The 27,840-nt window shown below is 38.3% G+C and overlaps 1 protein-coding gene and 1 long non-coding RNA gene across 3 annotated transcripts; both read right to left on the reverse strand.

Moving 5' to 3' along the window:
* Positions 1-286: 286 nt before the first annotated feature.
* On the reverse strand, positions 287-27,652 carry LOC307181187. Of its 2 annotated transcripts, none has more exons than XR_013826087.1 (3): positions 27,489-27,652; positions 7,297-7,433; positions 287-1,153 (listed from the first exon to the last, which is right to left on the reverse strand). It is a non-coding gene; the product is annotated as an uncharacterized lncRNA (long non-coding RNA). The 2 variants fall into 2 exon arrangements; XR_013826088.1 differs by lacking the exon at positions 287-1,153 and adding an exon at positions 5,752-6,641.
* LOC307181195 (NOP protein chaperone 1-like) lies at positions 4,200-5,183 on the reverse strand (the record flags this gene model as incomplete). Its single annotated transcript, XM_079946609.1, has 2 exons — positions 4,200-4,946; positions 5,178-5,183. 2 exons carry the CDS (start codon positions 5,181-5,183, stop codon positions 4,368-4,370), a joined length of 585 nt encoding a protein of 194 aa, XP_079802735.1. The 3' UTR covers positions 4,200-4,367.
* Positions 27,653-27,840: the final 188 nt, after the last annotated feature.

Here is a 27,840-nt window from a genome sequence, read left to right on the forward strand (position 1 = left end):
CAACCTCTCTAGAAAGCCAAGAAATTGAATTTTTTAAACCTCCAAGGATTAAAATGCATTTACTATTTCTACCAACTGAGTACATGTCAAGTTTGTTTCACCATGGAGCTATGCCTTCTCTAAAGTGTCTAGTCAAGCCTTCCATGGTGATTTTGACTATTTTCCCTTACTTTGGAAGCAGACAAAGAAAACCAGGGGAATTAACGGATGTGTAGTTCATCAGCCCGTGCAGTGGCTCCCCTGCGTTTTTCTTTCAAATAGTTTATACACTGTGTTTTTTGGTGCTATTTTCATAAGTTTTATTTGCAAGATAGAGGAGAAATAAAGCTGTATTAGGGTTTTGCTAGGGTTGCCAGAACAAGATAGTGCAGACTGGGAGGCTTAATTTTCTCACAGCTCTGGAGGCTTTGAGTTCAAGATCAAGGTGTCTACAGGTTCAGTTTCTTCTGAGGCCTCTCTCCCTTGCTCGCAGGTGGCTGCATTCTTGCTGCATCCTCAGATGGACTTAACTCTATGAGCTGAGTGTGCATGGCTGTGTCTTAATCTTCTCATAGGGGCACAGCTCTGGGTTAGGGCTCACCCTTGTGACCCATTTTAACTTCATCTCTCCTAAGGCCCTATTCCCAAATGCAGTCACATTCTGAGATACAAGAGTCTGGACTTCAATATGTGAACTTATAGGGTTTCAGTTCAGACCTTAAGGGAAGCTGCTCACCGTTGGTTGAAGCAGAAATCTCAGAGGAGAGAGGAGTCTTCCCACATGGCCTAGAACTTCTTGACACAGCCAAGTCATGACCCATAAGCCTGATTCCGTGGTTTTGCATGTCTCTGTGACAGAGAGTGGAGGTCAGGGAATGAATAAGGAATTATGTCCTCAGTACATTGTCACTAAATATTTCTGCCTTTTGGAGGCCAGATGTTCACAAAAGTAAAGAAGTTATGTTCTGCTCAGCAAATTTCGGCCTTGGAAGTACACAACACACTGAGGAATCAGCCTAAGTGTCTCCCATATCCTGATCAGGCCACGGACACAGGAGCAGGAGACAGCCATTAGAGGCCACAGCCTTGCTGGGAAGCAGGTGCATCACCAGTTTAGCTCAATCAGATCTGTGTTCTAGGTGCTGAGCTTGAGGAAGGTGTCAGTCCTGGGACACTGGGGACACGATGCAGAAAAATTACCTTAAACCCTGAGTCATACTTAAATAGAAAAACTGTGAGATATTAATTCTTATTGCCTCCACTGAGCTATAAACTTGGTGAAGGTGGTTATGTTTTACGTTTCACCTCTTAGTCTCCAGAAAATTCCACATGCTGGAATCCTGGAGACTCTCAATAAATATTTGTTACTTTAATGAGTGGTGTGTGAGAGAGCTACCTGCTTTTTCTTGAAGACTCTTGTCCTATGATAATTTATAAAATCCAGAACACTTGGGAGATATGTTCTCCCTTAAGTATCTGATGGATACTGTGGACCCTCCACCTAGTAATGCACATGCACAGACACAAACACATTGCTGCAGTCGGCCTCAAGTGTTCTATTTTCCTCTTTTCAAGCTCATAGGCCAAACCTTTAGCATTCTATATATATGGGCTTTATACTCGTTTTGTGTGTGTGGGTGTGTGCGTACATCAAGAAAGAAAAAGTTAATGGATTTGAAGGGAGAGAACACATCATGTAACTCCTGCCCTCTCTCAAGCCAATCCGACAGCAGATAAACTTAGGACATAGGCATTCTCCATGGGGACCATCTCTTTTCCCCAGGTCTTTATTTTTATTTTTAACATCTTTATTGGAGTATTATTGCTTTACACTGGTGTGTTAATTTCTGCTTTTATAACAAAGTGAATCAGCTCTATAGCCTGTTCCTTATTGATCAGCACGATTCTCATTGGAGGAAGAATGGAACTCGGGAGGGGGCCAAGTCCCTCTGACTTCCCTGGCTCAGGGTGCAGAGGGTGGGAGGGGTGCCCCAGCCCCTTCCCCTGCTCCCTGCCTCTGGTTACTCCCTGAAATGTAGGGGCCACATCCTCAGCTGCAGAAGCAGAAAAGCCACTCCTCTTTTTGCTTAGTGTTCTCATGCAATATCTCTTCCAATATTTTCACTTTCAGCATATGAATGTCCTTACTTCTGAGTGAGGCTCTTGTAGACAACATATAGTTGGACCCTTTATATGTCTATCTTGTCCATCTTTGTTTTTTTAATGTTATTAAATATTCACCTATATTTTAGTATGAAACTTATAATTTTATTTCTTTATATTTAAATCTTTAAGACCTACATAACTTATCTTAGTATCCAAATTGGTTTAAAAACAGCCACCCCTGACTCTGTATATTAAATAATTCAACCATTTTACACTTAAAACGACATCCCTATCACATATTAAATTTTTGTTTTTCCTTTTCCTCCTATGTCATAAGAATGTCCAGAGGAACTGAATTTAGTTGACTTCTTTAACTGTATAGACTACCTAGGCGTATTATATGAGAAGGCCATAGCAGGAGAGAAATATAATTCTACACACTAGTATGTATTCTAGACTGACTAGTCTCTTTCACTGACCATCAGACTATTTCTACTTGGCTTTGTATTTCCAGTGAAGTGACACTTTCATATCTGCATGGATACCATGGCTTAAAATGCCCTGTACATCCTCAATATACCTGTAAATTCATTTATCGACATTATTCAGTGCCTACTGTGTACCATGCACCAAGCTAAGGAGTGAACCAGACAAATACAACTCTTCCCACAATGGGGCATGAATATTATCTGGTAGAAGACAATCCTTAAATATTCACACCAGTAATCCATCACAGCTGTGTTTGGTGCTACAAAGTATACCCTTTGCAGCTGAGAAGTCTCGTTTCCAGATCTGTTCACTTCTGCATACTTTGAGTGCACAGCCGATTTCCAATTCCCAATGAAAAATACCAGAAGGAACTTGGAGAATTATCTTCAGCGTATTTACAAGATGTTATAAGCTAATGAGAGGAGTAGGAAAAAATAATTAAAACAAACCCCTAAAATATTAGGCAACAAAGTCTCATGAGCTCAATGCACTTGGAGACAGTCCTTTAAATTCTCAGGTCTATATCCTGAGCAAAGCCAGGCCCATGGCAGATGAGGTCCCAAACAAGTTAAATAAGATCAAGAATGTGGCAGAAAGGCAACTCCAATGCAGGATCATTTTTCCTTTTGAAAGGGAAAACCTGTTACTACCTCTTTATGTACTGTGCCCTATTTTCCTGGGGTGTTCCTATTCTCTACAATTAATAGGTTTCAAAACTGTGGGCAACTGGAAGGAATAATTTTATTAGTTGAAACAAACAAAAAATTCCTTTATGAGAAAAAGAAAAAAACCCAAAAAAACCACAAAATTTTCCAACCAGCAAATTTTACATGCATTGAGAGGCTACAGAGTCACTGACAGTGATTAAACCACAGAGCACCAGTTTTCCAGCTCAAACTGGAAAGGATTTGTTTTTTTTAATTAAAGTAGATATGTCTGAGGGCATCTAAATATAATTCTTTTCTTTGTAAAAAAGTTTTTCCTCGGGTTGGGATAGGGAGGGTGGAAGGGAGACGCAAGAGGGAGGGGACATGGGCACACATGTATACATATAGCTGATTCACTCTGTTACAGACCAGAAACCAACACAACATTGTGAAGAAACTATACTCCAATAAAGATGTTTAAAAAAAAAAAAAAGTTCTCCCTCAATGAACCCATTTTGATGGTAAAAAATAAATATGACTTTATAATAACCTAAAAAGAAACCCAACCTAAGTTTTTGTTTTGTTTTGTTTTTTCATTACGCGGACCTCTCACTGCTGTGGCCTCTCCCGTTGCGGAGCACAGGCTCCGGATGCGCAGGCTCAGCGGCCATGGCTCACGGGCTGAGCCGCTCCGTGCATATGGGATCCTCCTGGACCGGAGCATGAACCCATCTCCCCTGCATTGGCAGGCGGACTCTCAACCACTGCACCACCAGGGAAGCCCCAAGAGGCCAATTTAAAACAAAAACAAATGGGTAACTTGTATTTTTACTTTAAAATAAGTTTGAGATTTCTGAAGTCTATGCTGATGAAAGAGGATGCCAACAAATTCACTCATCACCATACATAAAGTTAAGCTTTCTAAACTAAACCTCTTTAGCATGAGATCAAAAACAGTCTGCTCTTCGAAGAGTCCCCAAATGCTATCTCTTCCAATTCTTTAAAAGCTAGCTTCTGTTTCTCCAAGAAGCAAAATACATTCATTTTTGCAAACAAACACCATAGGTATCCGAAATGCAAAATAACCAGCAAGCCACATTCTTTTCCACAGAATTAGCGGGAACTATCACCTGTTTCTCAGATTGTTTATGTCCCTGTTTTCTTTTTTTCACTGGCAGGACGGTCCAGAACCTCTATTTTGCCTTTTCCATCTTCTGAATGAGGAAGCTTAATTGTATCGATGGTGATTTCACCTTCAGAAGAGGTGCTATCATCTTCATCCTCAAATTCTGAACTGTCCTCTGAACTGTCTTGTGAATTCTCTTGTGAACTGTCATCTTCTTTTGAATCAGACTGATTCATCTCAAACAAGATCATATCCATTTGCATAACTTTTCCGAGAGTGTCAATATTTTCAATATTGAAATGACCAGGTGGTGCAGTTGATATTCCTTTCCTTAGCTTTTTGTTTGCCTGAGCCATCTGTGGGAGAAAGCTCTGTACCTGGTCCAATAGGGGACTCCTCTCTATCCGAACTGTTTGAAGAGTGGAATTCTTTCTGGAATTACGCTTGGAGTTGATGAGCAACCTGTCCCATATACCTCTGCGGCCGCCCCTGCCCTCCATCAGCAGCTCTCTAGACACCAAGACCCTGGAGCTGTCCCGGGAAAATGACGAACAGCTCACATCGGGTTGAGATTTGCCGTGGGCCTCCCTGCTGCTCGCCTGTCTTCAGAGCAGCCCCTCCAGGCCCAGATGCCAGAAAAAGGCTGGGGACATCTTTGTTTTTTAACTGATGAGTTTAAGACATATATATATATATATATATATATATATATATATATATATATATATATATATATATATATATAAATTACTGATATGGAATGACATTTAATTGCCAATTTGTTTTCTGTAATGTCATATAGCTTTTCTGTCCCACATTTTCTCACATACTGACATCCTTTATTCTTACTTTTTGTACTCATTTTCAAAATTAATTTCTTTGGCTGTGCCACGTCTTAGTTGTGGCATGGGGGGACCTTTGATCTTCTTTGCAGCATGCAAACTCTTAGTTGTGGCATGTGGGATCTAGTTCCCTGACCAGGGATTGAGCCCAGGCCCTCTGCATTGACAGGGCGGAGTCTTCGCCACTGGACCACCAGGGAAGTCCACTGACTTGACTTACTTTTAATTTCCTTCTGTGTATATTCTATAGAGAATCAATTTGTGGATACCATGGAGGTTACATATAAAATCCTATCAAACTAGCTTAAACTGATATCAACATAATTTTAATCACACGCAAAATCTCTATTACATCTCCAATTACATTACACATTAATTACATGTTATTAATGTCACAAGTCACATATGTATACATTGTTTTCTGTTAATGTAGATGTACGAATTCGTTATTTGGGGATGCTATAACAAAATGCCACAGATTGGATAGCTTATAAACAGAAGTTTATTTCTCACGGTTCTGGAGGCTGAAGTGTGAGATCAAGGTGGTTAGGTAAAGGTCTTTTTCTGAGTCATAGACTTTTCATTATATCATCACCTGGAGGAAGGGGCTAGAGAGCTCTCTGGAGTCTCTTTTAAAAGCACACAAGAGACTTCCCTGATAGGCCAGTGGTTAAGAATCCATCTTCCAATGCAGGGGACATGAGTTCGAACTTTGGTCAGAGAACTAAGATCACACATGCCAAAGGGCAACTAAGCCCATGCACCACAACTATTGAGCCTGTATGCTGGCTCTACAGCCTGTCTGCCACAACTAGAGAGCCTGTGTGTTGCAACTACCGAGCCCCCATATCACAGCTAGATATGAAGCCTGTGCGTCACAACAAAGATCCCACATGCTGCAACTAAGAGCGAATGTAGCCAAATAAGTAAATACATACATATTTTAAAATAAAAGCACACACATTATATTCATGGTGGCTCTGCCCTCATAACCTAAGCACCCCCCAAAGGCCCTACATCCTAATACCACCACATTTGGAGGTTGTATTTTTAACATATGAATTTTGGGTGAAACAATCATGCAATAGCAATAAATTTATAATTATTTTAATATTTTGGTTTAAAAAATATCCTAGAATAATAAAAAGTATAGCCAAAAGTCAAAATTATAGTGTTTTCTCTATTTGTCCATTTATTTACCTTTATCACAGACATATATATTTTCATATGGCCTCAAGTTACTGGTGTCCTTTCATTTGAACTTGAAGTACTCACTTTAGCATTTCTTGAAAGATCGGTATTATGGTACTGAACTCCTTCAGCTTTTGTCTGAGACTGTCTCTCATTTTCCTCATTTTTGAAGAATAATATTGTAAGATATAGAATTGTTGGTAGGTAGTTTCTGCCATGCTTTAAGCATATCATTTCACTCTCTTCTGGCCTGCAAAATTTCTGATGAGAAAGCAACTGATAATCTTACTGACAATCACAATTAAGTGGATCATAATAATTGTCACATATAACTTTGTTTATATATATTTCTTAATGCTAACCTATTTACAAAAGTACTTATTGTTACAAAATTTTGTATTTATCATTCTACGATTACTTAACAAATCTATATTTTTATTCTACTTATTTATAAAATAAGAGGTTATTAGCCAAAATTATGAATTTATAGCTGAAATGTGTGGTAAAACATTCTTGATAAGCATTTTTCCATGTCTGAGAATTTTGATATGAACTCAGGTTTTCAGTTTGATTTTAGCATTGATAGATCCAGTGTGAGAATTCAATGTTGACTAAGGAATTAAAAATCCCTCAGGGCTCTCCTTCATTCATTACAGTAAAAGTGTGTTCTATGCTGTGAAAACTCATGTGTATGTAAGTCTATTCAATGATAGTCTCCAGTTAAAATGATCTCCATGTCAGTTACATACACATAGTATGTAAATCTTCTGCATGGACATCCCCCCTTTGTAGCATTTCTACTAGCTATCATCAAAATTCAGTCTAATTTAGTCCATAAAGTGAACACTTTATGCTGGTCTGGTGTTTACACTGCACTGTAACTGAGTTCTATGAGTCTGCTGAATTCCTAACTTACCTCATTCCCAGGTTTCACATGTGGATGACCAGGGTTCACACCTGAAGAAATTTACTATTTTCTTACAGCTACATTGTTCCACCAGGAAAATAACTTGCCTGGATATCATTTCTTGCTTTTCATGGTCACAGTTTTTGCTTGAAATAAGACAAAAATAATAATTAAATTAAATAAATTAATAAGAAACGACACATGTGACATTTGGGGATTAAATTGTTGAAAAGTACATTACATGGGGAAAGAACATGAATTTGAGGAATACACCAGTGAATAGAAACATGGTTTAGAAAAATGTTAATAGACGTTCAGTGTTTAGGTAAAAGAAAAATAAAATAAATTCAGATGCTACAGGGAATATGAGAGGAAACATTATTAAAGAGACCGTGGCAAAGACAAAAACATGAAATTTTAACTCCCACGTGGACAGGAATTTTGCTTCTCTGAGGTGAAAAGTACAGGGGGAAACGTGAAGAGAAATTGATGTGTGATGCATAATGACAGAATCTGGATAATTTGACTCAATGGCTTCACATACATTTCTAAAAATATCCTTTAGTCGAGCCAACCTCCAGTTGACATTCCAAGTGTCCTGCTCCCTCCCCACACAGAGCACATGTGTCTGGAGCTGACTTGGACCCCAGCCTGGGGAAACCCTCCTCTTCCCTCCACACCTACTCTTCTTGCTCCAACTGGGAAATTACATCTGGTTTGCAGAGCGGATGCCCTGGTACGTGTGGGAAATGCTAGATGGATTTAAAGTTCTGTGCTGAGAACAGTGCATGCAATGCAAGCGCAGGACAACATGCCAAGGCTCAAGTGTGAGGGCATCAATGGCAGCCCAGGTTCGAGCACCCTGAAGGGGGGAAACACTGAAGGTTGTCACCCGACACTTCACTCAAAGACAGTAAAAGTCTCTGGCTGCTGCTGTTCTTGCCCAAGAGGGAAAACAGTCTGCAGGCTGCCTAGACGTCTCAGCCAAGAAGGAAGCAACGTTTTCATAATATGGTTAACACTGCTTTCTAACAGAATCCAATAAACATAAAACCCATGAGATTATTACTTGGAGTTCATGTAGAAAGGGGGATACAAGCTGTTATGTGTTTTTTGCTGTGTTCAAACCTCATAGTAGTTCCCCGAGCAGAAGAATTACTTAGCAACATAAAGTCACTTGTCTGTTAGATAAAATAGCCCATATCTGTGTCCAGCATTATTCTGCGTGTTGGTGGCAGACTAGTAAGGAGTACGTGCGATTGTGGTAATGGAGACTGTATCTCCATGCAGGGACAAATGTGCTGTGATAAGTAAAGGAACACATTCGTTCCAGGTTGCTCTAAGTGCTACAGAAGCATGAGTCAGGGCCAAGAGTGCAGCAGTATATGTGGAAGCTGCAGCGCCTATCTCAATAAGACATGCATAAAGAAGTAAATAAATATTGAGAGACGCACCCAGAAGATGAGACAACGGGCGTCCTCCAGCATCACATCTGTGTACATCTTTCTCTGCAATATGTCCAGCAGGTCCTACTCTTTATGAGTGAGTTCTACAAACACGTCCTCAAACGTCACTGATCTCTAAAGCCCCGTCAATGGCTTCTCTGGGCTGATATGACATGTGCCTTTCATACATATTCAGAAATATATATACTGTGAACAAATGTTACTAAAGGAAACGTATGAGGTGTTGTGTAAAATAACCTATCAATTTCCCAAGATAGTGGTAATCCAACTTCCAGATATGTTATTATAAAAATTTTATGTGCAAATTCATAAGTAATATTCTCCTCCCAATTCCAAGTAAGTCTGTAGGTTCATCAAAAGGCAATCAATAGCCCTGATCTGCCACTTTGTCAACTGACAGGCAGTGGGAGTAGAGATAGAGCTGAAGCTCCATGTAAATTTTACCTGTTTTTTTCACGTATTGAACGTGTACCTGGAGTCCTGCTTTTCTTTCCCGGGTTAGAGCTGCAGACACCAGTCGTCAGAACTCATGAGATTTGCTGGCTCCATGTGTCAGGAAAGCCCAGGATCATCTTTTCTCTTCTACATAGTTCTCTCCTCTGGGCTTGGAATATGAGACTTAAGTCAGCCCACGCCCTCCCATGGATTTCTTTTACCTGCTGCTGTTTAGTTTTGCTCTATTTATACCTTCGCTATGCAAACCTACAACTTTGGCTGCTAACCTAGGACTCTGACTCCAAAATACCCCAGGAAACTTGTCATTCAATTAGGGAAGTCTATAATCCTTCAGCCCTTAAGTTTATTAGTATTATGATTGGTAGTAGTACAACTAATATCTTTATGATTGTAATCACTATTGATATTATTATTTATCACTATTGTTGTTATTGCATTTCTTAAGTTTCTCTGCTCATGAATGTATCCAATTTACTGAAGAGTATTGTGGAGGGTTTTCAACAGACTTACATACACATGGTGCTTCTTGGTTCCTGCTGTACTTATGGGTACTTGTGGGTCAGAGAGCCTCCTGACATATTCAGACATACCCAGTGGAGGAAGAGACAGCTGTTACTGGTAAGTGAACCCCAGGGAGGACACTCTTGACTTTATTGAGCCTCTAGAACAATGTTTAAGTCCTCTTAAGTGACCAGAAAGTGGTGCCAGTGCAAGAGCCCTGGAAAACACCCTTGTCCTGCCAGACTCAGCACAGAATTTTCCACCTCAACTCTGTGCCAGGAACGACTATCATGTCTCCTGGGAAGGCTGGAGAGGGTGTCGCTCCTGGAGTCCAGTCCTCCAAATTAGAAAAGTCAGCAAAGGGGCTGACATTGTAACAAGTGAGGAGTAAGTGGAGTATCCTTGGCATGCCTGAACCTGGGGACATGTTCTAAATTCACTCAGGGGTCCAGGAAAAGCTGGTGCAGCACTGGCAGACATAGAGATGGTGACGTGCCTGCTCAAGTAACCATTTCTTTTTCTAAGTCCCCCAGGGAGCCCCTGCACTGTTTGTGCCAATATATCATCCTCCCTGCTGACCCAGGATCACCTGCTTGTTTTCTCCTCTCAGAACAAATTTCTTTGTGCAAACCTAGCATTCTGACTCTACAATATCCCAGAGGACATCTGATATAGGTACCCTGAAATTTACTTAGAGGAGTCTGTACGCAAATCTGCAATCTTTCTATGTTTACTTTTCTCTTTAACAGTAGTAATGGTAATATCATCATAATTCTCACTATTATTGTTTTTAGTCCATTTTATTACCTTTATTAATATGCATTATCTTGTGGTTGTTTCTACATAACATTGAGTAGACCTGCTCTATGCTAAAGATTGTCTGATTTACTGTAGATCACTATGGAGGGTTTCCCAACATACAAAATACATACACCTAGTTACTCCTGAGCTCCCAGAGCACTTAGCTGGGTGCCCTCGACACAAGGTCTCTATGAAGCTGAGGCTGAGGTCTCAGCTGTCGCTCTACAGGGGAGGATTTGCTCCAGACTCACTGAGATGGGTACTGGCAGGATGCAGTCTGAGCTGAGAGCCTAGTGCCTCTGCCTGGAGGCCTGGGACTTCCCTGTGTTCTCTCCTATGTGGGTCTCTCCATATGGCAGATAGTAACACCCATGCAGGCTTCCCCAGGTCCAGGGATAAGAGAGAGAGACAGACAGAAACAGAGAGAGAACACAGGATGCAGCAAGTGAGATGTAAGTGACAGAGGTTCTGTCAATGAATCTTAACACTGACCTCCCCTGATTTGCTATATTCTGTTGGTCAGAAGCCAGTCACTAGCTACTTAGTACTTGCACAAAGAGTGGAGTTTCCTCGCTGCATGTGGATCACAGTCTGTGGCTGGGAACACCCAGGAAGGCATGTTCAGTGGTCTCCCCCAGAACTGGGAAAAGTGGCTGCATTCTGGAAATAACTGAAAGTGATGAAAGTCCAGCCTCACTCATCAGAAGATAAGTGAAAAGAAGCCAATGGGTTACGTGTCATTTCTCATCCACTAAAGCAGCAAAACAAAAGCTCCCCAAACTCCTGAAGCTTGAACACTTGGTGTGAATGAGACACAGAACCACTCATTCCTCACTGGTAGGAGGGGCACCGACTCTTCCTGGAGGATGATGGCTGCCTCATCCCCAGATGCCACCCACTTGATTAAGGAGGTTACTTCTAGAAAGCAAAGGTGCAGTGGTCAGTGGTGTGTATGAAGAGTCCACGTAGGTGGTGTTGTCTGTCTTGTTTCTAAGAGCCCTGCATGGACACCTGCTTCCAGAGGGGAGCTGGTTCCACTGACAGTGAGAACAGGCTGCAGCTGTTTAAAATGACAGTGTCCATACTACCCAAAGCAGTCTACAGGTTTAATGTGATCACTATCAAATTACACATGACATTTTTTCACAGAACTAGAACAAATAAACCTAAAATGTATATGGAACCATAAAAGACCCAGAATTGCCAAAGCAATCCTGAGGAAAAAGCACAAAGCAGGAGGCATAACCTTCCCAGACTTCAGACAATGCTACAATGCTAATCAAAACAGCCTGGTATTGGAACAAAAACAGACATATGGGTCAATGGAACAGAATAGAGAGCCCAGAAATAAACCCACAGACCCGTGGTCAATTCATCTCTGATGAAGAATAGACAATGGGGGAAAAGACAGTCTCTTCAGCAAGAGGTGTTGGAAAAGTTGGTTCATGCAAATCAATAAAGTTAGAACACTCTCCCACCATACACAAAAATAAACTCAAAATGGCTTAAAGGCTTAAATATAACACATAACACCATAAAACTCCTAAAAGGGAACATAGGCAAAACATTCTCTGACATAAGTTGTACCAGTGCTTTCTTAGGTCACTCTCCCAAGGCAATAGAAATAAAAGCAAAAATGAACAAATGGGACCCACTCAAACTTATAAGTTTTCTTACAGCAAAAGAAACCATAAACAAAATGAAAAGACAACATACCAACTAGGAGAAAATATTTCCAAATGATGCGACCAACAAGGGCTTAATTTCCAAAATATACAAACAGCTCATACAACTCAATAACAAAAAACCGAACAAACCAATCAAAAAATGGGCAGAAGACTGAAACAGACATTTCTCCCAAGAAGGCATACAGATGGCCAATAGGCACACGAAAGGTTGCCCATCATCACTAAATATTAGAGAAACGCAAATTAAAACTACAATGAAGTACCACCTCACACCAGTCAGAATGGCTATCATCAAAACTGCAAATAACAAACGCAGGAGGGAGTGTGGAGAAAAGGGAACCCTCCTACACTGTTGGTGGGAATATAAAATGACACAGCCACTATGGAGAACAGTATGGAGGTTCCTAAAAATAGAGTTGCCATATGATCCTGCAATCCCACTCCTGGGCATATATCCAGAGAGAACCATAATTCGAAAAGATACATGCACCCCAATGTTCATAGAAACACTGTTTCTAATAGCTAAGACATGGAAGCAACTTAAATGTCCATCAACAGATGAATGGATACAGAAGATGTGGTACATATATACAATGGAATATTACTCAGCCATAAAAGAATGAAATAATGCCATTTGCAGCAACATGGATGCAACTAGAGATTAGCATACTAAGTGAAGTAAGCCATAAAGAGAAAGACAAATGCTATATGGTATTACTTATATGTGAAATCTAAAATATGACACAAATGAACTTATCTAAGAAACAAAACAAGACTCACAGACATAGAGAACAGACTTGTGGTTACCAAGTGGGAGGGGGCTGGGGAAGGATGCACTGAGAGTTTGGGGATAGTAGCTGCAAACTATTGCATATAGAATGGATAAAAATCAATGTCCTACTGTATAGCACAGGGAACAGGATATTCAATATCCTGAGATCAACCATAATGGAAAAGAATATAAAACAGATGTATATATGTGTATAACTGAGACACTTTGCTACACAGCAAAAATTAATACAACATTGTAACTCAACTATATTTCAATTAAACAAAAAAAATCAATTGATGTGAACAACACTAAAGGCCAATTATAAGAGTCATATACAGAGCATTCTATCCAACATAGGCTGAATACACAGTCTTCTCAAGTGCAGAAAAAATATTTTCTAGAAAAGATCACATGATCGACCACATATCAAATCTTAGTAAACTCAGGAAGACTTAAATTATACCAAGTATGTTGTCTGAGCATATTATTAAACTAGAAATCAATAACAGAATGAAAACTGGAACACTAATGAATACAAAAAAATTGATCAACACTCTCCTGACCAACTAATTTATCAAAGAATAAATTTAAGAAGAAATAAGACAGTATTTTGAGACAAACTGAAATAGAAACACAGTATACTAAAAGCTATGGGATGCAGGTAAAGGAGCGTTAAGAGAGAGGTTTATTGCAACAAATGCCTACCTTACGAATTAAGAAATATCTCGAATCAAAAACCTAACTCTTCTGTTCAAGGACCTGGACAAAGAACAAACTGAGCCCAAAATTAGCGAAGCAAGAAAATTATAAAGATTACAGCAGAAATCAATGTCATAGAGAAGAGGAAAACAACAGAAAAGATAAGTGATACTAAGAGTTGGTTCATTAAAAGATAAAATTTTGAACCTTTTGCTAGACTAACCAAGGAAAAGAAGAGAAGACCCAAATCAACAAAATTTTAAATAAAAGAGAAGACATTACAACTCTACTACAGCGATAAGAAGGATAACATGTTACTTTGAACAACTACATGCTAACAAACTGGGAAACCTAGATAAATGGGAAAAAATCTTAAAAACATACAACCTACCAAAAGTGAATTAGGAAGAAAGAGAAAATCTAAATGAAGCAATTAGTAGTATGGAAATTAAATCAGTAATCAAAACTCTTCAAATGAAGAAAAACTCAAGATCAAATGGCTTCACTGGTAAATTTTACCAAATATTTAATGCATTAATGCCAATCCTAAAAGTCTTCAAAAAAGAAAGAAAAAAAATGGATGAGGAGGGAAATCTCCCAAACGCATTTTACGAGGCCAACATTACTTTGATATAATAATCTGAAATGGACACTGCCAATTACAGGTCAATAACACTGATGAATATAGGTTTAAAAATTCTGAATAAATACTAGCAAATCAAATAAATGGGATGCATCATATTAATAGAACAAAGGGAAAATATAATATCAATAGGCACAGAAAAAGCATTTGTTAAGATAGGTATACAATGAATGTAACTCAACATAATAAAGGCTAAATATCGGGACTTCCCTGGTGGTGCAGTGGTTAAGAATCTGCCAGGAAATGCAGGGGACATGGGTTCAATCCCTGGTCCGGGAAGATCCCACATGCCTAGGAGCAACTAAGCCCATGCACCACAACTACTAAGCCTGTGCTCTAGAGCCCGTGAGCCACAACTACTGAGGCTGTTTGCCACAACTACTGAAGCCCATATGCCTAGAGCGCATGCTCTGCAACAAGAGAAGCCACTGCAATGAGAAACCCACGCACCACAACGAAGAGTAGCCACCACCTACTGCAACTAGAGAAAGCCTGCATGCAGCAACAAAGACCCAATGCAGCCAAAAGTAAATAATTTTTTTAAAAGGCCAAATATGACAAGGTCACAGTTCAAAGCACACTCAAGAGTGAAAGTGTGAAACTTTTTCTCTAATATCAGAAACGAGACAAGGGAGTCCACTCTCACCACTCATTCAGCATAGAAATGGAAGTCCTAGCCAGGGCAATCAGTCAAGGAAGAGAAATAAAAGGCATCAAAATTGGAAATTAAGAGGTAAAAATGTGTTTATATTAAGATAACATGATTTTATATATAGAAACTCTGAAAAACTTCACCAAAATCCTGTTAAAACTAATCAACATAATGAGTAAAGTTGCAGAATAAAAACTTAAAATGCAAAAATCAGTCATATTTCTATATACTAACAATGATCTGAAAAAAGAAAACCATTCTATTTATAAGAGCATCCAAACTAATAAAACAATAAGGAATAAATTTATCTAAGGAGATGAAAGATATGTACAATACAAGCTACAATACACTGATGAAAAAATTTGGAAAAGACAGAAATAAACGTAAAGTTATCCCTTGTTCATGATTGGAAGAATTAATATTTTTAAAATGTCCACACCACCCAAAGCCATCTATGGATATAATGCAATTCCTATCAAAATCCAATGGCATTTTTTAAAGTAGAATAAAACAACAGAGAAATGTATGAGGAATCACAAAAGAACTTGCATATGCAATGTGACCATGAAAAAGAACAGCAAACCTGGAGGTATCACATTGCATGATATCAAACTGTATTATAAAGCTATAGTAATGTAAATAGTATGGTACTGTCATGTAGAAAGGCATACAAAACAATGGAATAGAACTGAGAATCCAGATATAAACCCATGCATATAAGGTCAACTAATATTTGATAAGACAGTCAGCAACACTCGGTGGAGAGACAGTCTCTTCATTAAACAGTGCTTGGAAAACTGCACAGTTATATGCAAAAGAATAAAACTAGACTCCTGTCTAACACCACTCATGACAATTAAATAGAAATAAGATAAGGTAAAGACAACTGTAAGATGGGAGGCTTTTCTTCCTGGAGAAAAATCTTTTTAACACAGGTCTCTAATATTATTTTTGATGATACCTTAAGCACAAGCAACAATTTAAAAAACTAACACGTGGAACAATATCAAATTAAAAATCTGCTACAAAACAAGATAAAATAAATAAATAACGAAAAGAGCCTATGTAATCAAAAATAATATTTGCAAACCTTACACCAAATAAGGGGTTGATATCCAAAATACATCATAGAACTCAGTAGCACAAAATAAATTAAGCCAATTAAAACCTGTTGCAAAGACCCCAACGGACATTTTTTCAAAGAAGATATGTGAATGTACAACAAATACATGAAAATGTGTTCAACGTCATTACACATCAGGGAAATTAAATCTAAACCACAATGAGATATCACCTCAGGATTGTTAGAATGGAATTCATCAAAGAGACAAGATATCCGCTAGCAAATGCTAGCAAAGATGTGGAGAAAATGGATGATTTGTGTGCTTTTGGTTGTCTTATAAATTGGTTCAGCCTCTATGGAAAACACTAGAGGAGGCCCTCAAAATTTAATATGACTACCATATGGTCCAGCATTTTCATCTATAGGAATATATTGAAAGAATTAAAAACACTATGTTGAAGAGATATCTGCACTTCCATGTTCATAGCAACAGTGTTTACAATAGCCAAGACATTGGAAAAACGTGTGTCTATCAACAAATGAGTGGATATAAAACCTTGTGGTATATTTAGAAAATGGAGTAACATTCAGCCATAAGAAAGAAGGAAATCTTGCCATTGGTGACAATATGGATGGACCTTGAGGGCGTTACACTAAGTGAGAGAAGTCAGACCAAGCTTATATGTGAAACACACACACACACACACACACACAAAACTCATAGAAAAAGGTCAGATTTTTGGTTACCAGAGGAGGGAGGTGAGAAGAGGCAGAATTTGATGAAGTCCAAAAGTACCAACTTGCAGCTATAGGATAAATAAGTATTGAGAATATTATATACAACATGATGAATAGAGTTAACACTGCCATATGGTATATTTGAAAGCTGTTAAGCAAGTAGATCTTAACAGTTCTCATCACAGGAAAATATATTTTCCTTATTTTTCTTTTTTTGCATCTATATAAGATGATGTATGTTAACTAATCTTACTGCAATAACAATTTCACAATATATGGAAGTGAAATCATTATAATGTGCATTTTCAACTTAAATAGTACTGTGTTCAATTATATCTCAATAAAACTGGAGGGAAAATTACAACAGCTTTACGATAATGTCTTTGAAATTTAAAAACAATCTTAAAAGGAAATTGAAACACAACTTGCTAAAACCTATGGGCTGCAAGAAAAACAGTAATAAGAGAGTTTATTGAAACAAATGCCTACAATAAGAAAAAGAAAGATCACAAGTAAACAACCTTACTTCTCATGGGACTAGCAAACAAAGGAAAAACCACTAAGCTCACAAGTAGCAGAGCAATGAAATAATATGAGAACAGAAATAAAACAGAGACCATGCAAACAATAGAAAACATCAATGCAAGAGGTGGTTTTTGAAATGAAAACAAAATTAACCTTTTAGCTATACTAATGAAGAATAAAAGAGAATACTCAAATAAAATCAGAAATGAAAAGGAGACATTACAACTGATGCAACAAAAATACCACAGCTCATGAGAGGTGACCATCAACACATATATACCGTCAAGTTTGATACCTTAGAAGAAATGAATTCCTAGCAACATAAAAAATACCAAAACTGAATCATGAGGAAATAGACAAACCAAACAGACCAATGATGAGTGAAAAGATTGTATCAGTAATAAAAGATTTACAAAAGACAAACAAACAAACAAACAAAAAACAGGCTAGGACCAGATGGAAATTTTCCAATTTCCATTGGGAAATTCAACCAAACATTTAACTCGAATTAAAACAACTCCATGTCAAAGTTTTCTAAAAAAACTTTGAGGTACATTCCCAAACTCGTTTGATGAGTCCAGCATTATCCTGATACCAAAGCTAGATAAGAACATTACAAGAAAAAAAAACTGTCAAGTATTACTAATATAGATGCAAAAATTCTCAGTGAAATACTAGCAAACAAAATTCAACAGTATATTGAAAGGATCATACATCATAATCAAGTGGAATTTATCCCTAGAATGCAAGGGTAATTCAACCTATGTAATTCAAACATGTGATGCACCACATTGAGAATGAAATATGAAAATCATATGGTTATCTCAATAGATACAGAAAGAGAATGTGAAATAATTAAAGAACCTTCCATGATAAAAAATACTCAACAAATTGCTATACGTAGAATGTACCTCAACACAATAAAAGTCATATTGAACAAATTCACAGCAGACATTAAAATCAATGGTGAAAGCTTGAAAGGTTTTCTGCTAAAAATATAAACAAAATAAGTTTTGTGCACTCTCACTACTCCTTTTCAGCATAATACTGGAAGTCATAGCCAGAGCGGTTAGGCAAGAAAACTAAATAAAAGAAATACAAATTGAAAAGGATGAAGTAAAGCTATTTCTGTTTGCATTTAATATAATCTTATATAGAGAAAAATCCCAAAGATTCCAAAAAAATGTATTACTAATTATAGACAAATTCAGTCAAGTTGCAAGATACAAAATCAACATGTGAAGAGCAATTGTACTTCTATATACTAACAACAATTTGAAAAAGAAATGTAAAAAGCAATCATATTTAAAATGGCTTCAGAAATAAATAAAACATTTAGGAATAAATTAAACCAAGTAAGTAAAATATCCATACACTGAAAATGACAAAACACTGATGAAAAAACTGAAGATACAAATAAATGAAGAACATTTCCATGGTTATGAAACAGAAGAATATTGTAAAAATATCTATACTACCCAAAGCTGTCTATACATTCAGTGCAATCTCTATCAATATTCCAATGATATTTTCACAGAAAGAGAAAACAACCCTAAAATTTGTATGGAACCACAAAACACCACTAATAGCCAAATCAACCTGGTCAAAGAAGAACAAATCTAATGGCATCACAATTCCTAACTTCAAACTTTATTACAAAGCTATAGTAAGCAAAACAATAGATTCTGGCAAAAAATAGAGACTTAATCCAATGAAACAGAATCAAGAGCACTGAAATAAAACCAGTCATTTACTGTTAACAAATATTTGACAAGGGAGCCAAGGAGATGCAGTAGGGGAAATACAGTCTCTTCGATAAATGGTGTTGGAAATAAACTGGATAACAACCTACAGAAGAATACAATTGTACCCCTTTCTTGTACCACTCACAAAAATTAACTCAAATTGGACTGAAGGCTTAAATATAAGATCTAAAGCTGTAAAACTACTTGAAGAAAGCATAAAGAACAAGTTCCTCAATATAGTTTTGGCAAATATTTTTCGGATATAATACCAAATATGGGAGCCACAAAAGCAAAAAAAAAAAAAAAAAAAAAAGTGGAACAGCAAACAAACAAACGAAAAACTTTGCATAGCAAAATGAACAATCAGCAAACTAAAAAGCATCTATAGAACTGGAGAACATATGTGCAAACCATTTTTTTGATAAGGGGCTAATATTCAAAATATATAAGAAGTAACATAAAATAATAGCAGCCAAAAATTAAATAAAAAATGGACTAAAGGACTTGAAAAGACATTTCCCCCTAAAAAAGACATACAGATGGCCAACAGGTACATGAACAGATGCTCAACATCAATAATCATCAAAACCACAATGATACATCAGCTCACACCTGTTAGAATGGCTATTCTAAAAATGAGAAGAAAAAACAAATGTTTGTGAGAATGTGAAGAAAAGGCAACTGGTGTGTATATTTGGTGGAAATGTAAACTGGTACAGTCTAATGAATGTAAAAGAATTCAATTGGACCCCTATCTCACACTACTCACAAAAATTAACTCAAAAGAGATTAAAGACAAACATGTATGACTTGAAACCATAAAACACCTAAAAAAATCCTGGGGGAAAATCTCCTTGACCTTAGTCTTGGGAATAGTGATTTTTTGGTTATGACCCCAAAGGACAGGCAACAAAGCAAAAGCAAAAATAGACTGGGACTAAGAAAACCTAAAAAACCTTCTGCACAGAAAAAAATAAAACCACACACAAAAGCAAAACAAAACAAAAAACAACTGGTTAAAAATGGAGAAAGGATCTGAATAGATATATTTTCCAAAGAAGACATACAAATGTCCAACAGATATATGAAAAAGTGTTCAATGTCTTTAATCATCAGGGAAATGAAAATCAAAATCACGAGATCATCTCACTCTTGTTAGAATGGCTACAGCCAAAACACAACAGATTACAAGTGTTTGAAAGAACATGGAGGAAAGAAAATCCTTGTGCATTGTTGGTAGAGATGTAAATTAATACAGCCACTATGAAAAACAGTATGGAGGTTCCCCCCAAAATTATAAGTAGTATCCAGTTTTCCCAGTACCATTTGTTGAAGAGACTATCCTGCCCAGTGGGTGTGCTTTATTCTCATCTCAAATATTAGTAACTTATACACTGGGGTTTACTTCTGGGCTCTCTATTCTGTTCCTTTAGTCTATGTGTGTATTTTAGTGCCAATATCATAGTGTCGTGTAACTACAGGATTTTAATATTGTTTCTTTTTGTTTAAAATAAATTTACTTATTTATTCACTTATTTTTGGTTGTGCTGGGTCTTTGCTGTTGCGCGCGGGCTTTCTCTAGTTTCAGCGAGTGGGGACTACTCTTCAGTGTGGTGTATGGGCTTCTCATTGTGGTGACTTCTCTTGTTGCAGAGCATGGGGTCTAGGCACGCGGGCTTCAGTAGTTGTGGCACGTGGGTTAAGTAGTTGTGGTTCATGGTGTCTAGAGCACAGTCTCAGTAATTGTGGTGCACTGGCTTAGTTGCTCCGTGGTATGTGGGATCCTCCCAGACCAGGGCTTGAAATTGTGTCCCCTGTATTGGCAGGCGGATTCCTAACCACTGCAGCACCAGGGAAGCCCCTGTAATATAATTTTAAATCAGGAAGTGTGATGACTCCCAATTTTTTCTTTCTCAGGATTGCTCTGGTTATTTGCGGTCTCCTGTGGTCACGTACAAAATTTTAAAATTGATTTCTCTATATCTGTAAACGATGCTGTTGGAATTCTGATAGAGATTGCATTGAACCTATAGATGTCTTTGGGTAGTATGGACATTTTAACAACAATAATTCTTCTGATCACAGAACACAGTACTGTATATCTTCCCACTTGTTTTGTCTTCTTCAATTTTTTTTGATCAAAATCTTGTAGTTTTCAAAGGACAAATTTTTCATTTCCTTCGTTAAGTTTATTTCTAAATATTTATTCGTTTTAATGCAATTTTGAATGGGGAAAGGATAGTGTCTTCACCAAATTCTGTTGGGAAAACTGGAAAACCACATACAGAAAAATGAAACTGGACACCTATCTTATACCACTCACAAATATTAATTTGAAGACTGAAACATAAGACCAGATACTATAAAACTCCAAAAGAAAACATAAAGAAGAATCTACTTAACACTGGTTTGGGCATATGATCCCAAAAGCATAAGCCAGAAAAGTAAAAACCAACAGATGGGATTATATCAAACTAAAAAGCTTTATATATATATATATATATATATATATATATATATATATATATATATATATATATATAGTCTACATACAGATTAGGAGAGAATATCTGCAAATCATACGTTGCATCAAAGAGTATAAACTTCCACTTTTAAGGTGAGTAAGTTCTGGGAACTTTAACATACATTATGGTGGCCATAGCTAACAACGCTGTATTATATATTTGAAAGTTGCTAAGGGAGTAGATCTCAAAAATTTTACCACACAAAAAAGTTAATGATGTGAGTTTATGGAAGAATCCTTATTGCGGTAATCATTTCACATTATATATATGTATCAAATCACCACAATGTACATCTTAAACTTACACAGTGCTGTATATCAATTATGTCTCAATAAGTCTAGAGGAGAAAAAAAAATAAGAATTTCAAGATGGACACAAGAGCATGAAACAAAGCACGGGCGTTTCTGAGTGAAGAACCTTGCGTCATATCCATGTGGCTGGCCCCAGTTGTACCTGCAAAACCACAACGAATATCTGACAACTGGTCTCCATCACCAGGGCTAACAACGTGCCTGAGCTCCCACCTTGGTTACTACAGCAGTCTCCTAATTGGCGTCCCAATTCTGCTTTTGCCCCTTCAGTCAGTTGGTAGGACAGCAGCCAGAGGAAGTCAGATGATAGACCTCCTCTGGTTACAACCATTCACTGGTCCTTTATTTCACACAGAGTAAAAGCCAATGTCCTTTAAATGGCCGACAATCTGTTGACAACACCAAGGGCTCTATCCCTTGCTCACTTAACTTCAACCACCCAGCATTCCCAACTTTCCTCAAACAAGCCAGCCATGTTCCTTCTTTACAGCATTTTACCTTGCTCTCCCCTCTGCCTGGAATCTGCTTTTGCCACCTATGCACACTATGTATGCCCTCCCTCATATCTTTTAAGTCTTATTCACAGGTATTTACTGAGCAAGACTATGTGCTGGACAGTATTCAAGGCACAGATGTTTGGACCCAGCATCTCTCTGATCCTTCTGAGATGGAGCATCATTTCATAAACTTACTGGCTATTATTTCTGGAAAAAACAGATACATAAATATGGGAGTGTAGGAATCGCTCAGGCAAAATCCCAAATAATAGAGATAGATGTTTAACTATCAGAAAGGTGGAGCATAACTTCCCAACTCCCTAATTGTGTCCTGCACGCAGTGACATCCTTCCAAATGGTACACACTGAATGGAAGGGAGAAAAGTTTGATGTTACAGTGAGGAACTTGACAAACTCCACCTCAGCCAGGTGATCAAGGGCAACATCAACAGTAGTAAGTCATCTGCAGAGCATGTGCCCTTGATATGAAGTGAAACACATAACCCCAGTCTAATCACGAGGGAAACAACAGGTAAATCCCAATTCGAGACTGTCAAGGTCATCAAAAACAAGAAATGTCTCAGAAACTATAACAACTAACAGTGTCCTAAAGAGAAATGGCAGCTAAATGGAATGAGGGTGAGATATCCTGAATGCAATCCTAGAAGAGAAAAAGGTAAGTCTACGAAAATTTGAAAAAAGTGTGGGTTATAGTTAATAATCAGGTGTCAACACTAGTTCATTAACTGTAAAAATGTACCCTAATGACATGAAACTGTAATAAGAGAGGAAACTGAGTCTGGGCTAGTTGTGAAATCCTGCACTATTCTTGCAAATTTTCTATAAATCTGAAACAATTTTAAAATGAAAATGTATTAAACAAATTTTTATTTTTTTCTAACACATATTATTTTTAAACTGTCCTACCAGTAATTACTATTAATTTCCCCTGTCACCTAGTTGTACTGTTTCATCTTGTTAAATAGAATTTATAACAGAGAGAAGTAAATTACCCATGATAGTAGAAAATTTCCAATAACACCAATTTTACATATTTTATGTTAAATTAAGAATGCACATGTGTATAATCATTTATTATATATTATGTTATTTGGGAGTTTTTGTTTTTTTTCTTTTGGCTGCAGTCATTTTACTGGTATGGCTGTATCCTGAGTCACTTTCTAAGATGTCACTCACCAGAGATGTCTGTCAGGACTCAGAAGTGAGTCTACATGTCATTTCATGGCTGAACATATTCAAACAGCCCATTTATAAAATAAAAATAAAATAACTAATAATTCATTGTGACTGGTTCATTTATTCCAAGAATGCTTTTAAAAAATTTTGTTTCCATGCTTACATTTCATACTAATGGAACAAAATCAAATTATGTGCCAACTCAAATATTACATTAGAATAATGAGAACTGAGTTGTGACCACAAAAATTCAATGTTTCATCCTGATATTTTCTAATCAGAAGTGTTTTCTAAAATATTCAGGGCTTCCCTTGTGGCGCAGTGATTGGGAGTCTGCCTGCCGGTGCAGGGGACACGTGTTCGTGCCCCGGTCCGCGAGGATCCTACATGCCACGGAGCGGCTGGACCCGAGAGCCATGGCCGCTGAGCATGCTCTTCCGGAGGCTGTGCTCCGCAACGGGAGAGGCCACAGCAGTGGGAGGCCCGCGTACCGCAAAAAGAAAAAAAAAAATTCAAACTCCGTTCCTAGGGGATAGCTGAAAGTGACAATATCAGAAAGCCCAAATGGCACACAAACTTGCAAGTGATTGTAGATGTTGCCATATAATGTGCCAGAAATAAATTGCCTCTTAGAAGATTACATAACATTACTTGAAGCTCAAACCCTGGAATGCTTCCCAATTTTGTCAGACTTACATGTTATTGTAATATCTATATCCATTTAGCTCATGAGGTAGGTAAAGATAAAAAGTGATCTGTTCTTATGTGTTTAATACAGTTTAAAAAAGTACCTAATGCTCCTAAGAAATCAGGTTAGATCTAGAATACAGATGAAAATATGAAATGAAAGTACTTTGCTTTGTACAAGAGCAGTAGCCCACCATGTACAAATATGTCAGATGACAATGTACCTTCATGTTAAAAAAGAAAAAATGCCATCACTGCAAAAGAAAGCTTTATTGATTGTACTGAAGTAAAAGGAAAAACTAGATATGATATACCTCAGCTAATTACGAGTATATTGGGAAAAGATAATGTTGACATAAAAATGCTCATGCTCACAGATATTATACAGGTGTAACTGTGGCACATGTACGAAGACGTAGAAGCCATGTTCCTCCACTGAGCGTGACGATGCCAAAATTGTGACCTGCTCATTTCTTAACCTTAATGGACAAAATTTCTGCTCCCACAATTTAACATATGACCTTTAAAATGCTGTATAACGAGACGATGTGATATTTTAATGTCTGTTCTAAGTAGTACTTTAAACACACATAAGTCTATCCAACTGTCAGTCAGAAAGATCAGATACAATCAGCTATCATTCTATGCAAATGAATGGCATGTAGCAAATATTCATATATGTGTGTACCTATATAAAACATGTTAGCATATATGAATAAAATCAACTATGTTATATTAATATTTAATGTAAAATCATATTAACAAATGCACTGTGGTGAAATAAGAAGCATCTAGGTATAAACAGATTACAAATTTTTATGCAGTTTTCACAATGGGATAATATTGTGAGCAAAGTGGAAATTGTAAAGAAAGTCGTCCAAGAAAAACATCTTGACTATAGGAAAAATCGCATGCTTATTATAAGGCCTCTCCTCTTGTTTACAACCAATGTCAGAAAGTAACCTTGAACTAGGTTAGGAGAATAAAAACTTTAACAAGACATAGGAATACTCTTTCTGTTGTAGAAAATAAACCAAAATAAAAAGTAAATGAATAAGCTATGAAGATTCTACAGATAGAAATATCAATTCTTATGGGAAAGAGGCTGAAAATAAATAATAAGGAGATTATAGATATCCTAATTTCACCTTTTGAATGGAGCTATACAACATTAAGCTAAAAACCTTCATATTCTCTATTAGCAGAAAATTTATTTGCTATGAATGTATTTAATTTACAAAAAGCAGCCCCTGTCTTAGCTTTTAAGTATTCTGTTGAAGTTTTAAGGTTTAATATATTTCATCTTAAATGGTCTCATGAAGTATGCAATGGTTGGTATTTTAAAAATCGTCACTGTGCCTGGAACTTCTAAAAGTGATTCACAATTTTTTAAATTACATTCCTATAAAAATTTGGTATTGACATGAATATTATGATTTTTAATAATACGAGTCACATTGGAATATTGCAGAAGAGTTTTCAATGAGCTTATGTGTATAAATATTTAAGACTGTCACTGTATTATGAGAAAATTTCAAACACAGCAATATTTTGACTTGAAAATGAGAAAAAAGCTAGAACTACATCTTAAATATTGCTCATTGTGGGGCTTTCCTGGTGGTGCAGTGGTTAAGAATCCACCCCCCAATGCAGAGGACACGGGTTTGAGCCCGGGTCCGGGTAGATCCCACATACAGGGGAACAACTATGCCCGTGAGCCACAACTACTGAGCCTGCGCTCTAGAGCCTGCGAGCCACAACTACTGAAGCCCACGCACCTAGAGTCCGTGTCCGTGCTCTGCAACAAGAGAAGCCACCACAATGAGAAGCCGCACGCCACAACAAAGAGTAGCCCCTGCTCGCTACAATTAGAGAAAGCCCATGCAACAACGAAGACCCAATGCAGTCAAAAATAAAATAAATTAAATAAATTTTAAAAAGAATGATGTGTAAAAAAAAAAATAATAAATATTGATGACGTAGAGAAAATAGCACAACATGAAAGTTATGAGTTAAGTTTTATTTGGGGCCAAATAAAGACTATATCCTGGGAGACAGAATCTCAGATGGCTCCAAGAAACTGTTCCAAAGAGGCAGGGGGAAGGTCAGTGTATATGTAATTTTGGTGAAGGGGGAGTACACGCAATCGAGCACATATAATTTTTGCAGAAGGTTTCTGCTCATCTCATGCAGGCTCCGGCTAGTGACGTCACCATGAAGGATTTCAATGCTTCTCTAGACACGAGGAGATACAAGAACTGGGCTCATAAAATCAGCTCCTGAAAGTATCTAACTCTCTGAAGAGCTGTCCTGCCAGCTTCCCCCGAGCACAGAGCACGTTATTTCCGCTCTCCACCCTGAACTCCTTTCAGGGGGTGTTGAAGGTCAGCGGCTGCAGCAGCTGCACCAGCACCTGATTTAATCCTTGTCGAGGTAGACGGCAAGTGACGATCCATAGCGACAATACGCTCCAAATAATTTTATTCCTTTAAGACGGAAAAGTAAAATACAATAAATTCTGATTCTGACATGTTTAAACTATAAAACTTAACATAGTGTGTTTTACTACACTGTTTTTTTAACTCTTTTTTTAATTTTATTTATTTTTTTTGTGGTACGCCGGCCTCTCACTGTTGTGGCCTCTCCCGTTGCGGAGCACAGGTTCCGGACGCGCAGGCTCAGGGCCATGGCTCACGGGCCCAGCCGCTCTGCGGCATGTGGGATCTTCCCGGACCGGGACACGAACCCGTGTCCCCTGTATCGGTAGGTGGACTCTCAACCACTGCGACACCAGGGAAGCCCTGTTTTTTTACTCTTTCAATACGTTTTCAACTAGATCCACGTTACCTGCACATCATCCGTGTATAGTCTGTTAGTTAAGGTCTTTGAACAAAGGAATAAGTGGATAATTCCGTGCGGCTGAGGACAAGGGGCGGAAACATTTCTCTTGGCAACTAAAAAAAGGGACATTTTTACAACCTTCCGGGGGCGTCTGAGGAAACTCAGCAGAGTCTGTCCGCGACGGTGAACTCTCCTGGTCGACCGCGCCCCAGCTCCTTCCCCGCGGCCCGAGGGTCCGGGGCTCAGCCGCGCCGCCCGCGAGGACACGCCTTGGGCGGAGCTCCTCCCGCCAACCGCCCCGCGTCCGGAACAGACGCCCCGCCGGGAACAGCCTCCACGCCGCCGGCCCCTCGGAGACCGGATCCGAGGGACAACAAGCGACATCGAACGTTACCTGAGAAGGTGGGGATACACCGCGCGGGGCGGCCGGAAGGGAAGACGCGGAGCGTCGAGGAACGGGCACAGCCCCTTTGCACCGGCCGGGGCGCGGGCGGGGAACGTCTTCTTCCCGCAGACCAGCCAGCCCCACGCGCGGGCCCGCAACCGCCATGGCGCCTCCACTCCGTCCTCAGGGAAGACCGCCCATCAAGTGCGTGTGCAGTTGCGCATGCGCCCCATCGCCTGTGACATAGTGGCTTTGTGCCCCCCCTGCAGGCCCTTGGGGGAAGTGTAGGATGCTCGAAATAATTGGAGAACATGGGGCCCCTCCCAGCCAGGATGCTAAGTTACTCAAAATCTCAGTGCCC

The sequence above is a fragment of the Stenella coeruleoalba genome (genome assembly GCF_951394435.1).
Source record: "Stenella coeruleoalba genome assembly, contig: scaffold_75, whole genome shotgun sequence".
Lineage (NCBI taxonomy): Eukaryota > Metazoa > Chordata > Mammalia > Artiodactyla > Delphinidae > Stenella > Stenella coeruleoalba.